Below are 22,588 nucleotides of genomic sequence, written 5' to 3'. Positions count from 1 at the left end.
TATGATCAGGAACAAGACAAGGAAGGATGCCCAATTTTACTACAGCTATTCAACTATGTACTGGAAGTTATAATCAGAGCAAATAGGCAATAAAATAAAATAAAAGGCAGCCAAATTGGAAACACATTCAACATAATTGTTACAAAAATTCCACTGTCCTTTTTTGTAGGAATGGAAAAACCCATTCTAAAGTTCATATGGAATCTCAAGGGATCCCAACTACAGGCATAAATCGGAGATATTGTGAGTTCAGTTCCAGACCACAGCAAAAAAGAAATTAGAGCAATAAAGCAAGTCACACAAAATTTTTGGCTTCCCAGTGTGTAAAAATGTTAACACTATACTGTAGCCTATTAAGTGTGCAATAGCATTATGTTTTTTAAAATATTAAAATTAAAACCTTAATTTAAAATTAAGACCTTAATTTTATTGCTAAAAAATGCTGACCATCATATGACCACACAGGGTTGCCATAAACCTTAAATTTACAAATAACTGCAATATCTGTAAAAGCACAATAAAGTGAGGCATGCCTGTAATCAAAACAATCTTGGAAAAAGAAGAACAAAGTTAGAAAAGTCACACTTTCTTATTTCAAAGCCTACTACAAAGCTACCACAATCAAAACAGTGGCATAAAGACAGACATATATAGATCAATGAAATACAATAGAGAGCTCAGAGATAAACCCTTGTATTTATACGGTCAAATGTTTTTTGACAAGGGTACCAAGACCATTTAAGGAAAAAAGGACAGTCTTTTCAACAAATGGTGCTGGGAAAACTGGATAACTACATGCAAAAGAATGAAGTTGGACTCTTATCTTACACTATATACAAAAATTAACTCAAAAGAATGGAAAGCAATGACTCCAACAGACATTTGTATATCAATGACCAGAGAAGCATTACTCACAATAGCTAAAAGGACAAGCATTCTGAGTATCAGTCAATAGATGAATGGATTAAAAAAAAAAGTGGTATATACATACATGGAATATTATTCAGCCTGAAAATGGAATGAAATTCTGATGCATACTATGACATGGATGAACCTTGAAGACATGCTAAGTGAAATGTCAATCTCAAAAAGACAAAGATTGTGTGAATCTACTTATTTGAGGTAGCCAGAACAGTCAAATTCATAGAGAAAAAAGGTAGAATAGTGGTTACTGGGGGGTTGGGGTAAGGGGAGAATGGAGACATATGGTTCATGTGTTACAGAGATTAAATTTGGGGTGATGAAAAACTTCTGGAGATGGTTGGTGGTGTGATTACACAGCAATCTGAAGGTGCTTAATGCTACTGAACTGGGCACTTAAAAATGATTAAAATGGTAAATTTTATGATATATATCCTTGAAAATAAAGAGATACTCTTTCTTAAAGTTTATTTGTTAAAAAAGAACCCAATATAATGCTGAGGAAGTCTAAACTCCTAAGCCCCTAAAACTGGCTAGCTCCTAAATTCTTTATCTATGAAGCCTACACTGATGATCTCTCTCATGAGAATGTAAAATTCTAAGAGAGGACACCAGACTCAGTGGAACCACAGAACCTAAACTAGTATATATGTACATATAATTAATTGTGTTTGTTTTTAACTAAACTGAGAACTCACCACATGATCTGACAGTTACCACTGTTACCATCTTAAGTGTCACCCATCAGCTAAAGGTGGATTAAGTAGTACTGGTAATATCTTAGCTGAAGTGAGATCATGAATGGCAAAGTGTTTTACAAGTAACCACATATTATATTTAACACAGTATTATTTATTATGTTATTATATGTAATAATTGTTATCATTTTGTTTTTCCTAAAATTTAACTGCCAAAAAGTGTCAATTCCCTACGTTTCTAGTCTGTATAATACTGAATAGTGGAAATCTTTAAATGATACATGGCATTTCACAAGATCAAAGATGCTAGAGTCAAACAGACTTAACCTGAGTCCTGACATTGTCATTTGCTAGCAGTATGACCTCTAGCAAGCCATTTAGGTCTTTTCATTTCTTTTATCTTTAATCGCCTGTCATTTCTTTAATTCTATCCCAAATGCGTGGAAAAAATAATTTTACAATCTTAATACTTTGTGTCTCTAAATTAAGAGTAAATAAGATCAGGAAGCTCATGGAAATTCTGCCCAAAAAATCAAGCTATTTTGTACCCTGCTCCCACACAGCCAAGGAACAGATGGTGAAGACTGCCATTATAACTTGCAGACATATAAGTGGTAAAACTACCAAAAGAACTATTATTTGCAAAACAGTAAGAAATTTTGCCAAAGAATATTGAAGAGGCAAAAAAAATTAAAAAGAATTATAACTGTTATATAATTTTTTAAAACTTGGCAGGTCAGAGAGTTCAGTTCAGAATAAAAGTATTCTTGGTATTTTAGGGGTGGGAAGTAAAGAAGGGTAGGAAGAAGGAAAGGGAAGAAGAGAACAATAAGTTCTACAGACTGACTTTTCTTTCTTTTTTTACAGTAAGCACAAAATAGGAGCTATCAGGATTAGAAAAAGCTCTCGAAATTTTAAGTACGTTAACTCTAAGCAGACTGTAGCAAAACCATAGATAACAATATAGATCTTAAAAAGATACAGAAATGATAACAATACTACTAATAAAACTACTTATTTATAGAAATTCTTTAAATATAAAGTTCATTTGACTTAAATCAATGACTTAATTCATTTTACTTACTTTTTCCATAAACATAAACAGTTATATTAAGGAGGTATAACAATATCAAAAATGCCACTGATTTGGATGCCACAGTTCCACTAGACTATGAGCTCCACAAGGTAAAGAACTTTTGCTGGTTTGTTTTCCTAATGTCTGAAATAGAGTATTGCTCAGTATATAGTAGGTGTTCAATAATGTTTGCTGACTAGGTTGCCTCCTCTCCTAATTAATATCAATTTTCAATACACATATGTCTTCCCTACTTTTTTAGAATGATTTATCGTATGGCTATTCTGTAGTTGTTTATGCATTGCTTTACTCTGAAAAAAGAAGCGACAGAAAAGATACTCGGTATTTTCTTCAGTCCTCTTTTAAATTTTCCTCAATTTACAATCATATCTGTATGTTTTCAGCCTTCTGAAACTTTACTAAAAGCATAACTCGAATAAAAACATAATTTTTCAATGCAATCATCTCACTCTACTCATCTCTGTCTTGCAACAGTTTCTCTTGAAATGTGAAGACAATAATCATGTCACATTTACTTATGAGGAAGAGGAAGTTTCTCATTTTCCAGTGTATACCTAACTGTTAATAAATTCTCCCACAGTGAGCCTGCTCCTGTAGCTTCTCCAGATAGCAGGTCATTCAGTGTCATTCTCTGTAGCAGTGTAATTTCTTAATTTCCAGAATTTCTTATTTACCCTTTTCCCTTCTTAGTCAATTTTATAGCTTAGTAGAATGTATGTACTGTACCTGAAGACCATATAATAGTTTCTTTTAAAATATTTAACAAGGATACTTCACTAATATAGGCAAAGCTACAGGATCTATTTCTTCAAAATTAGAAAGATTTTTCTCCCCTGAAGGAATCATCTCACGCAATCTCAACTAGATAGGCAGATCTTAAGAGGAATAACTAATTTGTATCTGTTTCTAAAACAGCTGAGTTCATTTTATTACGATCATTGCTGTTGCTACAGCAGGAAGTTAGGGGCTGGTATACACTATCCTTCCTCTGCTAAGTGAAAAGGGAAACAATTCCTGAGACTTCAGCAAGGGAAAGATGAATTCTTGGCCTCCCAAATACACAAAGATTGTGGGAACCTTTGGTGCCATTATGACTTTGATTCAACTACGTTAAGCAAAGTTTTCTGCGAATCATCGTAATTTTAACTCTTTTTAAAATAGGGAATATTCTAAACTGACTGAAAATTAACTTTTTGCACACTACAATTTTTTATTTCTGGATTTCAAGCTGCAAGTCTGATTGAACCAAGCGTACCATAATTTCTTATAACCTCACACAAATTAAACTGCAATAGAACCTCCTTATATTTTAGGTTTTAGTAAAAACAAGAGAATAACTTTTTTTCACAAGAAATATTACCTCTTAATTATTGACTTCCTCTACAAAGAGATACTAAAATCTAAACAGACAGCAATCAACAAAGATCAAATATCACATTATGCCTGCTGAGCCCAACTCCATTACATGTACATAATACTTCATCTTGATATACTGAATGGGACATCAGAGAAGGAGCAGTATAATTTTCCTAATATTATCAAATATTCTCTCTTTAACTAGGTTAGGACAATACTTATATAATATTTGTATAGTCTGGATTTTCATCAGATATATACATATGTTAGGAAGGCAGTTCCAAAAGACTATTTACCACAACTACTTTCAAATAGTCACTGTAATGTGCAAGAGAAAATAACTTACTGTCGCGGAGTGTTTCCCAAGCCCACTGATCATTTTTGAAGAAGAGATGTCGTTTGATTTCTTCTACACCATTGCGCCCTAATCTCACCTCTCTGAAAAGAAAGAGAAGGAGAAAACTCATTAATCATTTAAGATATTATATTGACACTATAACCTGTTCATATTTATTTGTGGGCATAATGCTAAATCTGTGCAGGATGTTAAATACGATTTTATGTCACCTTGAAATTATATTGTCAGCATAATTCTTTAATACTGAGAGTATTAAAGAATTTTTTCTAAAGAAAAAATACACACAAAAAACAGATTTATTGATACTCCATGGCTTTTCTACTGACAACAAATATCCATCACCTTGCTTCATTACCAAAATTAATTTTCTTCATAGGTTTTTTAATAGTGGTAAAGTTAATACATTTTTGAACTAACAACTTCACACCAGGAGCTAACAAAAACTCCAAAAGATGTTCTAAATATAAAATTTCCATTTTATTCTCTATTAAATATTTCTGACCAACCAACAAAAAACCAATGACAACTAATTCTTGACCCTACAACAAAACTGAGAGCTTTAATGGGACAAGCTACTGATCCTTGGCCTCTTCAATAGGCATAGAAAAAAAGCATTTTAAAATGCGCTGTTAGCTGAATTGCAAAGGGGAACTTGGCACCTTTTGTTTTAGTAGAGTACTTATAAACAACAAAAATCCCAATTCTTTTCATGAGTTGAAAGATAAACTGCTTTAATCAAAGAGGAAATCAAAAAATATCTAAAAACAAATGACAATGAAAACACAACGACCCAAAACCTATGGGATGCAGCAAAAGCAGTTCTAAGAGGGAAGTTTCTAGCAATACAATCCTACCTCAAGAAACAAAAAACATCTCAAATAAACAACCTAAACTTACACCTAAAGCAATGAGAGAAAGAAGAACAAGAAAACCCCAAAGTTAGCAGAAGGAAAGAAATCATAAAGATCAGATGAGAAATAAATGAAAAAGAAATGAAGGAAACAATAGCAAAGATCAATAAAACTAAAAGCAGGTTCTTTGAGAAGATAAACAAAATTGATAAACCATTAGCCAGACTCATCAAGAAAAAAAGGGAGAAGACTCAAATCAATAGAATTAGATATGAAAAAGGAGAAGTAACAACTGACACTGCAGAAATCCAAAGGATCATGAGAGATTACTACAAGCAACTATATGCCAATAAAATGGAAAACCTGGAAAAAATGGACAAATTCTTAGAAAACCATCTTAGCACAACCTTCCGAAGCTGAACCAGGAAGAAACAGAAAATATAAACAGACCAATCACAAGCACTGAAAATTGAAACTGTGATTAAAAATCTTCCAACAAACAAAAGCCCAGGACCAGATGGCTTCACAGGCGAATTCTATCAAACATTTAGAGAAAAGCTAACACCTATCCTTCTCAAACTCTTCCAAAATATAGCAGAGGGAGGAACACTCCCAAACTCATTCTAAGAGGCCACCATCACCGTGATAACAAAATCAGACAATGTCACAAAAAAAGAAAACTACTGGCCAATATCACTGATGAACATAGATGCAAAAATCCTCAACAAAATACTAGCAAACAGAATCCAACAGCACATTAAAAGGATCATACAGCATGATCATGTGGGGTTTATCCCAGGAATGCAAGGATTCTTCAATATACGCAAACCAGTCAATGTGATAAACCTATTTACAAATTGAAGGAGAAAAACCATATGATCATCTCAATAGGTGCAGAAAAAGCTTTTGACAAAATTCAATACCCATTTATGATAAAAACCCTCCAGAAAGTAGGCATAGAGGGAACTTATCTCAACATAATAAAGGCCATATATAACAAACCCACAGCCAACATCATTCTCAATGGTGAAAAACTGAAACCATTTCCACTAGATCAGGAACAAGACAGGGTTGCCCACTCTCACCACTATTATTCTACATAGTTTTGGAAGTTTTGGCCACAGCAATCAGAGAAGAAAAAGAAATAAAAGGAATCTAAATCGGAAAAGAAAAAGTAAAACTGTCACTGTTTGCAGATGACATGATACTATACACAGAGAATCCTAAAGATACTACCAGAAAACTAGTAGAACTAATCAATGAATTTGGTAAAGTAGCAAGATACAAAATTAATGCACAGAATACATTAATTAATGCACATTAATGCATTCCTATACACTAATAATGAAAATTCTGAAAGAGAAATTAAGGAAACACTCCCATTTACCATTGCAACAAAAAGAACAAAATACCTAGGAATAAACCTACCTAAGGAGAGAGAAGAACTGTATGCAGAAAACTATAAGACACTGATGAAAGAAAGTATAGATGATACAAACAGATGGAGAGATATACCATGTTCTTGGATTGGAAGAATCAACACTGTGAAAATGACTATACTACCCAAAGCAATCTACAGATTCAGTGCAAGCCCTATGAAACTACCAATGGCATTTTTCACAGAACCAGAACAAAAAATTTCACAATTTGTATGGAAACACAAAAGACCCCAAACAGCCAAAGCAATCTTGAGAAAGAAAAACAGAGCTGGAGTAATCAGGTGCCTGGACTTCAGACTAAACTACAAAGCTACAGTAATCAAGACAGTATGGTACTGGCACAAAAACAGAAATACAGATCAATGGAAGAGGATAGAAAGCCCAGAGATAAACCCACGCACATATGGTCACCTTATTTTTGATAAAGGAGGAAAGAATATACAATGGAGAAAAGACAGCCTCTTCAATAGGTGGTGCTGGGAAAACTGGACAGCTACATGTAAAAGAATGAAATTAGAACACTCCTTAACACCATACACAAAAATAAACTCAAAATGGATTAAAGACCTAAGTGTAAGGCCAGACACTATAAAACTCTTTGAGTAAAACATAGGTAGAACACTCTATGACATAAATCACAGCAAGATCCTTTTTGACCCACCACCTAGAGAAATGGAAATGAAAACAAAAATAAACAAATAGGACCTAATGAAACTTAAAAGCTTTTGCACAGCAAAAGAAAACATAAACAAGATGAAAAGACAACCCTCAGAATGGAAGAAAATATTTGTAAACGAAGCCACTGACAAAGAATTAATCTCCAAAATATACAAGCAGCTCATGTAGCTCAATATCAAAAAAAAAAAAAAATCAACCCAATCCAAAAATAGGCAGAACACCTAAATAGACATTTCTCCAAAGAAGGTATACAGACTGCCAACAAACACATGAAAGGATGCTCAACATCACTAATCACTAGAGAAATGCAAATCAAAACTACAATGAGGTATCACCTCACACCAGTCAGAATGGCCATCATCAAAAAGTCTACAAACAATAAATGCTGGAGAGTGTATGGAGAAAAGGGAACCCTCTTGCACTGTTGGTGGGAATGTAACCTGATACAGCCACTATGGAGAACAGTATAGAGGTTCCTTAAAAAACTAAAAATAGAACTACCATATGACCCAACAATCCCACTACTGGGCATATACCCTGAGAAAACCATAATTCAAAAAGAGTCATGTACCACAACGTTCACTGCAGCTCTATTTACAATAGATAGGACATGGAAGCAACCTAATTGTCCGCTGACAGGTGAATGGATAAAGAAGATGTGACACATATATACAATAGAATATTACTCAGCCATAAAAAGAAACAAAATCGAGTTATTTGTAGTGAGGTGGATGGACCTAGAGTCTATCATACAGAGTGAAGTTAAGTCAGAAAGAGAAAAACAAATATCATATGCTAACACATATATAAGGAATCTAAAAGAAAAAAATGGTTCTGAAGAACCTAGGGGCAGGACAGGAATAAAAACGCAGACATAGAGAATGGACTTGAGGACGTGGGGCGGGGGAAGGGTAAGCTGGGACAAAGTGAGAGAGTGGCATGTATATATATACACTACCAAATGTAAAACACAGCTAGTGGGAAGCAGCTGCATAGCATAGGGAGATCAGCTGGGTGCTTTGTGACCACCTAGAGGGGTGGGATAGGGAGGATGGGAGGAGATGCAAGACGGAGGAGATATGGGGATATATGTATATGTATAGCTGATTCACTTTGTTATAAAGCAGAAACTAACACACCATTGTAAAGCAATTATACTTCAATAAAGATGATAAAAAAATTAAAAAAATAAAAATTGTGATACCATAAAAAAAAATAAGATAAACTACTTTAGATATAATGAGACACTTTTAAAGAAGCTTTCACTGACTCTCTCACACTGGCTTAAGGATACTCTCCATGGTTCTATGGTACATGATACTTAAGAGTACTTACCTCTCTGTACAATAAATACCTCATTTGCCTGTCTGTTTCCCCCAAAGGACTATGAGGTAGTGGAGAACAGTGGCTGTGTATCTTGGTCATTTCTATACCTCTAGCATAGTTTTCATATTATAATATATTTATACAGTGCTTATATTAAAATGTAAAAATTTCAAAAACTATGTTTCAGGCTATAAAGGACATACTGAAGGAGGATAAGTTAATTTTAATTAAAGTGAATCCAAAATTGAAACATATTTAAATTTAAAGCCTCTCTACTATTTAAATTAACAATATATAACCTTAAATCCTAAATGTAATCTTAGTAAGCCATCTGGTTCCTGTTTAATTTTAAAAGTAAACCACAAGAGTATACACATAATATGCCATTTTTGTTTCTAAAACACTTATGTACATTTACATTTATAAAAAATGCTTGTTGAAACTGGAAGACCATGTCAATGAAGGAAGGAGGTAGAAAATACTACATACTTTTTTTTATAGATTTGCACTATCTACTTAATTTCAAAAAGCATATATAATTAAATCTTTTTCCCAGCTTTATTGAGGTATAATTGGCAAATAAAATTTTAAGGTATTTAGTTTACAATGTTACAATTTGATATTCATACATATACACTGTGAAAGGAGTCCCCCAACAAGCTAATTAACACATCAATCATTTCAAATATTTAACTTTTCTTTTTCTGGTGTGGGGGGGCAAGAACATTTAAATGTTGTCTCTTCACAAATTTCAATTATACAATACAGTGTCATCTTAAATGGCATCAACTTGAAGATGCATCAACATTTTTCTATCACCAGGAAAAAAATGTCCCAGTTAAATTACTACATGCCATTGATTTTAAGATGCACTCTAATTTTAGAGATTTTAACACGTTAAAAAAAAAACTCAGGGAATTCCCTGGCAGTCCAATGGTTAGGACTTGGTGCTTTCACTGCCAGGGTCCAGGTTCAATCCCTGGTCAGGGAACTAAGATCCCACAAGCCGCACAGCATGGGCAAAAGGAAAAAAAAAATCAGACTCAATAAAATATACTACCATCTTTATACTTAACTAAGTTAAAAATGTTAACAATGAAAAAAATAATCATCTTGTCTAGTCATCAGCAAAGAATCTATTACTATCCTAATTTCTTAGGTAAGGTAAGTGAGTTGAGATACAGAAAAGCCATCCAGAAAAATCAGAAAAATTATATCAGGTTTCACTGGCATGAACGATTTGGGGAATGGTAGTTTTTATTCTAATAGTTCAAATATAGGAGTTCAGATACAGACCTTAAAAACTGAGCAGCAAAATGAAAATTTCCTTGGAATAAGTGTTCCATGTTAAAATTATTTACCTGTCAGTAAGGAAGGCACAAATAAGATTTTTTGCTTCTTTTGATATGTCATTATCATCAGGGAAGGTAAGTGAATTTTTATGGTTCATAATCTTACTGTAAGTTCCAACCAGAGAATCTGCATAAAATGGTGTATCACCTGATAAATTGACAGGGAAAACAAAAGCAAATTAAGATACATTGAAAGAAATCAGTTTCAAAGGAAAAGAGTCACTGTTACTGTTTAAAGATAATTAACTATGCATAAACTAAAAATATACACCAAATACATAAAAAGAAGTAACACATCAAGTTTCTCTAAGTCTCTAAATAGCTTGTCAAAACTGACACAGTAGGTTTGGATCAGTTTGTTTCCTACAAACAAAATCAACACTGCTTAATGTAATATTTTATTAGAAGAAGCCAAGTCTAAGTTTGGAGATGAACAACTATGTTAGAGGTACATAAAATGCTCCTTTACTCACCTACAAGCATTTCATATAAAAATACCCCAACTGACCACCAGTCACATTCTCGTCCATAATAACCATCACCACCTTGAGATTTTAATACTTCAGGGGAAATATAATCAGGTGTCCCAACTGCTGTATCACATCGTACCATACCTTCCTAAAAAGAGGTCAAATTTTCAATTAGGATATAAATGTAAAGTCTCAATTATTTAACATGAGTTTTTCTTAATGTAACATGTAGAACTCTTAAGTCTTTGTGTTATGAAAGATCACATCAAAACCTAATGCAGACTTGATAAAAAGTAACAAACAGCTTAATCACATATACATATTATATACATAATATATTCATAATGTATGTGTGTATGTGTATATGGTTATAGCAGTGATTTTTTATTTTGTAATAACACTCACTAGAAAGACACATTGCCACCATTTATTATTCCTCCAGTTGTACCAATATGATGATCTCATCTTAATTGCAGAGAACAAGTATATAAGTCAATGCAAATATGTTGAGGAACCGACAGAATGAATCACTTGATAACATCAATATATAAATGCTGATTTAATTGTTTTTTTACTAAAATAGTCATTCACTTTAACTATTCTTGAAACTGAGGGAAAAAAACATGTAAGAATTGACTGTACAAATATAAAATGGGGAAGCATGTGCATGGGAAAAGGGAATAATAGTGTTAAGCCCACTGATAACTACCGAATATGCATTTTAACCCTCTCTCCAAAATAAAAACAAAAACTATATATATATCAGTTACTTACTTTAGCTGGTGTGAATGCAACAGAATTATACATGATTACACAAAAGTTCTCACACAGTGTTCTCCTCCTAACCCATAAATTTCCTTTGGAAATAATAAACACAACTTTCTGGTTATTTTTCTATGATAAGTTTCAAAGAATATAAATGTTTCAACTGAAAATAAAGCAGCATACTTGCTACTTCAGCTATGTATATGTTATTTATTATATAAATAGTGAGCATGGGTACCTTTTACGATTGACTCCCCAAATAAGTAGTAAGATCTTTTCATGTTTAGTAGAAGGCCAAGTAAAACATTAAAAAATATACATATTACTGAAATCCAGTTTTTATGAAAGTCTCATTTTAACAGTGGCATTGGTATTTAGTGACATTTAAGCTAATCTCATTTCTAGCTACCAATAGTGGACATTACAGATTTGCTTTAAAAGATTTAGTAAATCTGGCAATCCACGCTTCCCCCAAATAGAGAGGGGAAAAAATAAAGCACTTACAAGTTACTAACACAACACTGAAACCATGGCATCTAGTTCAACAAATAAGACTGGGCACATCAATTCTGTACAAGTCCAGATATGGTTAGTAAATTCTTAAAACATTGGGAGAGGGAAGGGTAAGCTGGGACAAAGTGAGAGTAACATGGACATATATACACTATCAAATGTAAAATAGCTAGTGGGAAGCAGCTGCATAGCACAGGAAGATCAGCTTGGTGCTTTGTGACCATCTAGAGGGGTGGGATAGGGAGGATTGGAGGGAGATGTAAGAGGGAGGAGATATGGGGATATATGTATATGTATAGCTGATTCACTCTGTTATGAAGCAGAAACACACCATTGTAAAGCAATTATACTTCAATAAAGATGTTAAAAAAAACATTTTGTAAAAAGCATCTATCTTGAATTAGCAAAACTAAATTAAAATCTAATTATTTAACCTTATTCATCTTCATACAAGTACCAAAATCTGCTAACTTCAAATGTCCAGATTTATCCAGCAGCATGTTATCAGGCTTCACATCTCTGAGGGGGGAAAAAGAAAGTACAGTATCTCTGAAACAGATCAGAAACTGATAAAAATTATATGAGGCAGTGATTTTAGGTCATATATCCTCAATTTAGGATAAGGTCACCTTTGATCTATATGTGCTCTCTATCCACATCTATAAGCTGACTTCATCAGGGAGACTCTCTCATATATTATGCCTCAGAAGAAGACATTCTTTTAAGTAGAGTTTGATTCTTCCAAGAGGAAAATCAAGTCATTTGAGAGAGAATAACCATAAAAAATGTAACATTCAAACATAAAAAGTAACTGAAACACACAAGATAGATAAATACATAAATAACCCCAGAAGAGGGTCTAAATCACTTTCATTTTTGCATCCCTGGCACTGAGCACAGCAATTGCACATAGAATTCAAGTGGTGTTTGCAGAACAGATGAAATTATTCTTCTAGCAAATAAATTTGATCTGTTCACTAATTAAAAGCAAATTAATTTGTATATAAAAATTAAAAGCATTTAATACCCCAGAATATACCTTAAAAAAGCAGCTTATAATTTTTACTTTTCAGGACACCATATAAAAGCCTTATAATCAGAATAAGAAATATTAAAGAATACATTTATATCAATGCTAAACTGAAATGTTAAAACCACAAATTTCAAAGTTTTAAATTCTGAAACACCACTCATGTCATATGCGAGAATAGGTGGATTTAGAATGGGAAATGCTAATAAAATGAAGTTTAAGTACTGATTTTTAGCTTCTCTCTTTAACAAATGAGAAAATTTAAAGCATTTTTGTCCTTACCTATGAATAAAACCCATGGAATGGATTGCATCCAATGCAAGAACTACTTCTGCAGTATAAAATCGGGCCCATTTTTCAGGCACATCATAGTTGCTCATTAAGTTTACAAGATCTCCACCAGGCATGTATTCCATTACCATGTAGAGATAACGATCATCTTGGAATGCATAAAATAGCTACACATATACAAAAAAAACAAAGAAACAAATTCATTAAGATTAAGCAAAACTGTTTCATTTAAGAATTGTCAAAAATACTAATATAAGATTTAACTGAAATAATCAAATTGCAGTAGTTGTAAGTACTCCTAAAAAAAAGGAAACAAATACAAAGATAAATAGCACAAAAAACTTTGCGTATGCAGAGGAGTTATTAACTGTGGTTACTTCTGAGGAGTCAGAGACTTCTTTTCTCTACCCTTTTCTATATTAATTGAATTTCTTATACTGAGAATTTTTAAAAATTATAATAGTTTCAATAAAGAATATACAACTCTTTTAAGCAAAGACATATTGTAGTTCTAATTTAAATTGTGCATAGTGGGGTTTAGTGTTAAATTTATATCAACACCACAATTTTCAAGTAATCTAATAAAATTAGGCTACAGTCTTAGTTGTCCCTTATTAGCTGTGTGACTAGGCAATTTACTTAACTTCCCAAATTATCTGTGACTATGATCCTTTCTAGAAGAATATATGGGAAAAAAAAAAAGAATATATGGGACTATATATCATGTTTGACTTTTATACTTGCTGCCCAGTTTGTGTCTGGATGCCTGGCAGTTGGCAAGTACTTAATGAATGTTCAACGAATAAAAGCACAAATTTAATCTATAAATTGAGGGTGTAGCTAATAGGGATTAACTGCCTATCAGAGTTGTTAAAAAGATTAGCGAATAGAGAAAAAGCCCTTAGTACAAGAGATGCTCAGTAAACAGTTGCAGTCAGTAGGAGGAGTCGCAGTAACAGCTAACAGAGAAACAGGAAGAGGGCAAGAGTCAAAGCAAGAAGAGTAAGGTCCATTGATATGAAATTGGCAACAATACCAGGCATAAATATATTATGTGACCAGTGTTGAAGTTAAAAGAAGAGCAAATTTACAAAAGAAAATTTCTTTTTTTTTTGGCCGCAATACGTGGCTTGTGGGATCTTAGTTCCCCGACCAGGGACTGAACCCATGGCAGTGAAAGCACAAAGTCCTAACCACTGGACTGCCAGGGAATTCCCTACAAAAGAACATTTTAAGTAAACATGAGAAGATTAGAATAGAACTAAAATAAATGAAATAAGCCCTTAGAGAAAAAGTATAACTAATTTACCTAGGCACTTACGTCAAAATTCTTTTTATATTTCATTTTTTTCAACAGCATTTAATGATTTTAGTTACAGATTTAGTAACTTTAATTAAATATAAATATTTGGGTGAAGGATAAGAAACTAAGTGGTATCTCATGGCTATCCCAGATTAACATGTACAGTATATCACTCAGACACCATAATTAAAGAAACACTGTTGATTTGGTGGCAGTTTACCCTATTTAAAATGTATCAAGAAAAATAAAGCTTCAAGTTCATAAGTTGTAAATTTAACCTTAAACATTTATGTCACATTTTTTAACTTGTTACACAACACTGAACACTCCCCATTATCAGTGGTTCTCAATCAGAGATGATAACTGCCGGTGTCCCACAGCTCCCACTCGCCCACTCTCCCCAACACGCCACCCAGGGAGATGTTCAACAATGTCTGCACACAGTTTTGGTTGTTACACCTTGTGTGTGGGGTGGGGAGGGCTGCTACTGGCATCACCTGGGTAGAAGTCAGGGATGCTGTTAAAAACCCACAGGATAGCCCCCAATCAACAAAGAATCACTTGGCCCAAAATGTCAGTAACACTGAGCCTGAGACACCCTGCTCTAAACAGCTGATAAAAACAGGGCAGACATTTCAAGTATAAAAAGTCTTATTATGCAAATCTTAAACATCTTCCATATCCTTTTTATCCCAATTACTATTATGCTTATTTAAGACAGTCTTAATTACATAGTGTAAATTTTAAAAAACTACAAAATTCATGCTAGGAATTTAGAAATGATCTAGCTCAGTAGTTTTAATATTTTTTAAAAAAACCCACAAGACCTCATTTCCCCCATATGAAATCTTAATAAGAACCCCAATATATAAGACATATAAAACATGCAGCTGCTCTAGTTGAAGCAGAAATAGAAAACCCAGAATTATAATCTACCCAAACAACTGCTTGCTCCCATGACTCCATCTGAGGTATCTCCTCAATTGAAAATAACCAATCTAAGCCACCTTTCACATTTTTGAGCAAGGAGACTGAGGCCCAGAGATGTAAATAACCCGGCCACAGCTTCAGGTCAAGATTAGTACCTACGATTACTGACTTTCTAATGTATTTTTCTTTCCACTGAAAAACCTGAAGCCAATACAATATTATTTGGAGGCCTAGCTTAACTTTTTTCCCTCCATTTCTCCCATTCTCTCCACTCTACTCCCATTCTTTCCCTCCATTTCTCCCACTCTCTCCACTCCAGAGACAAATAGTTACTTTCCTCCTAGAGATGATTCAATAAAATTAAATTTTATGATTTAAAAAATAATATATTAGACACTTTTGTAATTGCCAATAAATTCTCTATTACTGTTCTAAAAAACAAAGCTTCTCAGACATGTTAAGTTACAAACTACTAGAGCAACAATGAAACAATAACAAAAGCATACCTGAACAACCCAAGGGCTGTTAGCAAAAGCCATGATGTCCCTTTCTTCCCAGAAAAAAGCAGAATCGGATCTCTTAATCATTTCAAATTTGCTGAGCAGCTTCATAGCATATACCTTCCTGGTGGATTTATGCCTTACCTTTAAAATTGAAAATGGAAAATAATGAACATTTCATTAACATTTAAAGATCAGTGTTTCCCAGAACAATTTACTAAATAATTTAACATTATTGGTCTTGCTATTTTAACTTCTTCTCTTCTGAATTATCCCAATTAGATAATGTCAAGGCTTTAACTACCAGATGTAAGTAATGTTAGAAAAAAATCTTTATTCCTTATATTATGGCACACATCCCCCTCCTCCACCCTGCTAGTTATGCTACTTCCTGTTTATAAAACTTAACTATTGCACAGCATTTTAGATAGTGTAATATTAGGGGTAAAGATTTCTCTTTTGATGCTTGAAAACTCTTCTCTACCCATGAATTCTTGGGGAAAATATTTCACACTACTGCTGAATTAGACTCTAGGCTTTCATAACCTTAGGCAAGAATGTCTAGAGCAATTTAAAGCAAGAATTTTATAAAAACAATACTTTCCCAAACAACATATGTTAAACACACAAGTGGATTTTTTAATTTTAAAAAGATTGTTGTTTTAACCTCATTAAAATAACCTACCAATTGAACTTCTCCAAATGCACCTCTACCAATCACCTTCACTACTTCATAATCTTCAGCTTTCATTCGTAAATCTCTAATTTTATTTATGGTGTCTTTATCTGTATGAAAAGAAAAGTTTATAATTTTAAATCCCTGAAGCATTATAACTAAAACTGCTTATTTTACATTCAAGTTCTTGAGAAACAATAAAAAACAAAGATGTTCATTAAAAATTATTTAATATAAGTAAAATATGAAGTTGTAAAACAGAGAAATGTTCAATGTGCTAAGAATTGTTTTTAATAAATTCTGGAATGACTTCACTCTGTTAAAATATTTTTCTTAAAATCTGACTTACTAGAATGTTTAAAAAAAAACCAAATATTATACTACATGTACACTGAGAATAATTAGTTAATTAGTTCCTGGTATTTTAAGTATATATCAAATTTGAATCAAGGGGCCACAGGTAGATATTTTAGATTAATGAAACAAGTTTTCTTTTTATCAAGTCAGTTTTGATGATCCTTTTAAAAAGATATAACTAATTTAAGATATCAAAGGTAAACATGCTAAAGAATCACGTACTTATTATATTTCTCTACTTGAATGCAGATTTTAACTTAAAACACACAGTGAGAATCACTACAATTATTTATATAAACCTGTCACACTACAAACTACAATAATTTAAAATCCCCACTGGATAGATATTCTAATTCCTAATTTGGTCATAGATTAAAATAGGGCTATTTTAATCCACATGGGTCAACACTGGCATGAGATTACATGGAAAAGCTTCACAGCAGAGTTATACAAAATACAGGGCAGCTATTAAATTTAAGTTCTAGTTCCTGATAAAAGCTACATATAGTATCTTATCTTTCTTCTGAAATGCACATTTAAACTCATGTTTGTATACATTATGACCCATAAACACATGCAACAGAGAGCAAACTTTCACGCAGGGATAACATAAGTACATTTAATTTTATATCACATATCTATTGCAAATGTAACAGCAAGATGTAAACAATAATCAATTTACTGCAGAAACATCTGTGTTAACTATAGAGGCTCTACAGTAATCACTGTAGATACATAAACATAACTTTAAAACACAGTGTCTGCTCTTATGGATTTCAAATGAAACTGAAACAAACAAAAAATAATACCAAAAAATGCAAAAAGGGAAATAAGCACAAGCACAGAGTTTGTGGAATATAAAGGATGACACCTAACCCAAGGCTGCCTAGGAGGGAGGTGGCTAGAAAAGGCTTTCTGGAGGTGAAGAAACCTGAAACAAGTCTAAAAAGAAAGCAGCTAGCTAGCTGGGAAGACGAAAAGAGAGAATATAACAGGCAGATGGGCAAAGGCACAGCAGAACTGTTCTGTGTCGCTGGAGTATCAAGTCTGTGGGAAGGATGTGAAGGAGAGGCTGGAGAGCCCCAAACTAGTTAAGGAGCTTGAACTTTACCTGTAGGCCAGTAGTTGTAAAATTATTATTTAATCAACAAAAATATTTTTCACATTAACGTTTAAAAGCAGTACAATGTGAAAATAGATAAAAGTGCTCTGCTTCAAGAGGGTAGTGGTGGTGGGTGTCGTCAGAGAGGGGCTGGAGCCTCGTCTACTTTGTACACCTCCATAATGCAGCCCCATAGAGTCCTGTGGGATCTGACGGGAACTGAGAACCACCTGAAAACCACTACTATGTGTTGGAAGCCATGATAAGAAATAAGGCATATAAACAACAAAGTCAAATTTACATTTCAGCTGCACTACTCCAGGGAATATGTAAATGATAAATTCAATAAGGGCAAGACTGGAGCGGGGGTAGAACTTTAAGAGTACTGTAATACTCCAGACACGAAATAAGAAAGTTCTGAACCAGGATAATGTGTTATATAATAGCCTATGGGGTTGAGAAAGGATCCCTGGCTCTGGTTATACCAGATTTAGAGCCATAAATAGGCTATAAAGTCTGTAGTTTTGGGCTCAGAAAATATATCTGCTGCAAATGTGTGTGGAAATGGAGATCTTGCTTCTTATTTTAATTTCTGACAGCACAGGAAGTTACAAAGCAGCTCGACGTTACTTGTGATTCGAACATTAGTTGTCAAAATGACTTTATTACATTTAAGTTTTGCATTAAAAGTGCTGTTTTGCCTTGTAATTTTAGGTTAAATCAAAAACTAATTTCCAAAGTCAGTGTTCAATGATAATTCAATGATAGTTGAGAGTGGTTCTTCTCATTAAGAAAAATCTTCATCATGGTCCTTGTCTTAATGAGCTCATCCTGCCATGCAAAATACCATAGACTGGGTGGCTTAAACAGACATTCATTTTCTCATGGTTCTAGAGGCTCAAAGTCTACGACTGGGGCCAGCCTGTTCTGCTTCTGGTGAGATCTCTCTTCCTGGCTAGTTGGCAGCCAGCATCTCTCTGTGTGCTCACACGACCTCTTATGTGTTGCACAGGTAAGGACACTAATCCCATTTTATCACAGTCCCGCCTTTATGACCTCATTTAACCTTAACTGCCTCTTGCTTGGCCCTATCTCCAAATACAGTTATATTGGGGGGTTAGGGATTCAATGATGGGTTTGGGGTTGGGGAACACAATATAGTCCACAAAAATCACAAATGTCACCACTGCTAAGCCATTGACTTGCTATATGCAAAGATAAACTGGGATATTCAGCTTCAATTTCTGTCAAAAATGTACAGAATTGATAACAGTTAAGTCCATGAGAGTGAATGATGTTTACCACTGATCCTGTGGTTCAGTAACAAGATAGACTCAAATATTTTCCACAAAGTACTTGCTGATGTATAATACAATGAATAACTACAGGCTTTGAACACCTTGTATTGTCATAAACTTTGTTATTTTGTTCAACTAACATTTTCTGCACCATACGTAATTTTAACTACCATCACCTGTAACACATCTTAGCAGACTCCACTGCAAGTTGTACTTAGTGTTTCCTCAACTTTTTAAAAAATATTCTTGCCTGTACTTGTTCCATGCAGACTATACATAGAGGTTAATTCTTCACTCACTTCAAACTTAGCATTGATTCCTCAAACAAGAGTCAAGGAAAATCACTCAAAATTGTCTTATTTTTTAATTGACTACTGCTGTTGCTCCCAATAGTCTCAATTCTTTGAGCAACTACTGTTCATGCCAAAAAGTTAAGTTTTTTTTTAAATTTTATTTATTTTTCATACAGCAGGTTCTTATTAGTTATCTATTTTACATATATTAGTGTATATATGTCAACCCAATCTCCCAATTCATCACACACACACACCTGCCACTTTCCCCCCCTGGTGTCCATGTTTGTTCTCTATATCTGTGTCTCTATTTCTGCCTTGCAAACCAGTTCATCTGTACCATATTTCTAGATTCCACATATATGCATTAATATACGATATTTGTTTTTCTCTTTCTGACTTACTTCACTCTGTATGACAGTCTCTAGATCCATCCACGTCTCTACAAATGACCCAATTTCGTTCCTTTTTATGGCTGAGTAATATTCCATTGTATATATGTACCACATCTTCTTTATCCATTTGGCTGTCGATGGGCATTTAGGTTGCTTCCATGACCTGGCTATTGTAAATAGTGCTGCAATGAACATTGGGGTGCATGTGTCTTTTTGAATTATGGTTTTCTCTGAGTATATGCCCAGTAGTGGGATTGCTGGGTTATATGGTAATGCTATTTTTAGTTTTTTAAGGAACCTCCATACTGTTCTCCATAGTGGCTGTTATCAATTTACATTCCCACCAACAGTGCAAGAGGGTTCCCTTTTCTCCACACCCTCTCCAGCATTTGTCGTTTGTAGATATTCTGATGATGCCCATTCTAACTGGTGTGAGGTGATACCTCATTATAGCTTTGATTTGCATTTCTCTAATAATTAGTGATCTTGGGTGGCTTTTCATGTGCTTCTTGGCCATCTGTGTCTTTGGAGAAATGTCTATTTAGGTCTTCTGTCCATTTTTGGATTGGGTTGTTTGTTTTTTTGATATTGAGTTGCATGAGCTGCTTGTATATTTTGAAGGTTAATCCTTTGCCCGTTGATTCATTTGCAAATATTTTCTCCCATTCTGAGGGTTGTCTTTTCATCTTATTTGTAGTTTCTTTTGCTGTGCAAAAGCCCAAAAAGCTAATAGTCTTAAGGAAGTTTTTCTCTCTGTACACATTTGCTTTGTTGCTGCAAACACCATCAGTGAATAGCTTTCCCTGCTTGACTAACAAGCCACTTGTAAACTTATGTAAGGTCATAACCTCATTTTCTTTTTTCATCTTTGTAAAGAAAATTCTGCTGTGGTGAGATATTCTATTTCAAATTTTCTGGGGTTTTCTAACTGTTGCTTTCCTGTGAGTTGGGAATGTTATGGCAAGTGTTTATTCTAGTAATGTCAATGCACATTGTACTCTTTCAGCACAGCTACAGTGTAAATGCATAATAACACAATGCCCTGCCCTCTAACTTGATGAAATAATCCACACTTCACTGTGCCTGAAAGTAACAACATTCAGTTTCACTTTTCTTTTCCTTTTTTGTTCTGACATGATGGGCATGCACTGGCAATGGAAAAAAAAATAATAAAATTCTGTGGTATGGTGATACACATGGAATGCTATTGTGTTGTAACTGTGTCACTGTGATTTCTAGTGTGCTGAGCAGCAGTGTGAAGCAATAACAATGCCATGTATGATTTTTGTCACAGGTACTCAACTCTTCAACTCGTGTTGTAGCATAAAAGTGGTCACAGACAATGAGCATAGCTATGTCCCAATAAAATTTTATTTATGGACACTGAAATCTGAACTTCATGTAATTTTCACGTCATGAAATATTATTTTTCTTTTGACTTTCTATAAATTATTTAAAAATATAAAAACCATTCATAGCTCATAAGCCATCCAAAAACAAATGGTAGGCCAGATCTGGCCTGTGGGCTGTAGATCTGGCCTGTGGGCTGTAGTTTACCAACCCCTACTCCAATGGAAATCCAGCTTCCCTGAGGACACTGCTTCCCCTGCAGTTCTACAGTGGTGCTCTTTACCCTCCACATGCTTTATACCAATGGCTCTGAAAGTGGGACAGGTGGACTCCACTGCCATCTCTACACTCCCACCCTATATCTGCCAGCTTGCTTTTCATGTTTATTAGGTTCCATCTCCCACTACCTCTCATTGTCACTGTAATCTACTGACCCTCAGGTCATCATATCTCACTGCTAGACAATTTTAGTTCCTGGGTTACCAACCTTCTTTCCAATATTTTCCTATTTTAATTCTTAAGGACTTTAATATACCCATAGATGATACTTCTAATAACCTGGCCTCTCAATACCTTTAACTTCTCTCTTTCAATGATCTTGTCCTCTACCTTATCTCAGCCACTCATTTCCATGGCCACATACTAGATCTTGTCATTATCAGTAATCACAGTCCTCCCTTAATTTCAATTTCAAATCCTGTACTCTCTAAGCACTCCCTCAGCTTTCCTGCTCACTCCCTCCAAAAACCACACCCCAACAATCCCCAGCCCCACCAAGACCTCCAATCCACTGATCCTATCCATTTTTACTGTACCTCATTGTACTGATAGGTTCTCTTTCTTACCTACCGAGCTTAAATTACATGGTCAATTATTATAATCGCTCGCTTGCATAACCTTTAATGTCTTGGCTCTTTTCTGCTTCATTATACTTAGTTTGGCAAAACCATAATTCTAGTTAAATCTACCTCTACAACTAACTCTATGTCAGCACCCATGCAGTTGAATATGTCTGGATAAATACATAAAATCATACTGTCTGATCCCACTTTAAATCCATAATTGCACACATAAAGCTTGCCCTTAATTCTGCTTGGCAATCATATATTTCTTTAGTATATTCACTCTCCCACTTTACTAGAGACCGTATTTCACATTTTCTTTTCTCTTCTCAAACCTCTCACTGATCCTCGTTCATAGCTAATGACCTTGTTGGTTACTACCCTGAAACGATCGGAAG

General features: G+C 34.1%; 1 protein-coding gene across 1 annotated transcript in view; it reads right to left on the bottom strand.

Moving 5' to 3' along the window:
* ROCK1 (Rho associated coiled-coil containing protein kinase 1) overlaps positions 1-22,588 on the bottom strand; it is a 147,998-nt gene that overhangs the window by 70,692 nt on the left and 54,718 nt on the right. The window contains exons 3-9 of the mRNA XM_007448612.1: positions 16,563-16,663; positions 15,884-16,021; positions 13,136-13,311; positions 12,258-12,342; positions 10,549-10,693; positions 10,085-10,223; positions 4,418-4,509 (exon numbers count right to left, since the gene is read on the bottom strand). Of these exons, the coding sequence (XP_007448674.1) occupies positions 4,418-4,509; positions 10,085-10,223; positions 10,549-10,693; positions 12,258-12,342; positions 13,136-13,311; positions 15,884-16,021; positions 16,563-16,663 (876 nt within the window). The remainder of the gene's footprint in view (positions 1-4,417; positions 4,510-10,084; positions 10,224-10,548; positions 10,694-12,257; positions 12,343-13,135; positions 13,312-15,883; positions 16,022-16,562; positions 16,664-22,588) is intronic.

This window comes from Lipotes vexillifer, unplaced genomic scaffold, assembly GCF_000442215.2.
Source record: "Lipotes vexillifer unplaced genomic scaffold, Lipotes_vexillifer_v1.1 scaffold168, whole genome shotgun sequence".
Classification (NCBI taxonomy): Eukaryota; Metazoa; Chordata; class Mammalia; order Artiodactyla; family Lipotidae; genus Lipotes; species Lipotes vexillifer.
Note: the sequence above shows the minus strand (reverse complement) of the source record. Positions and strands in the feature narration are given on the sequence as shown.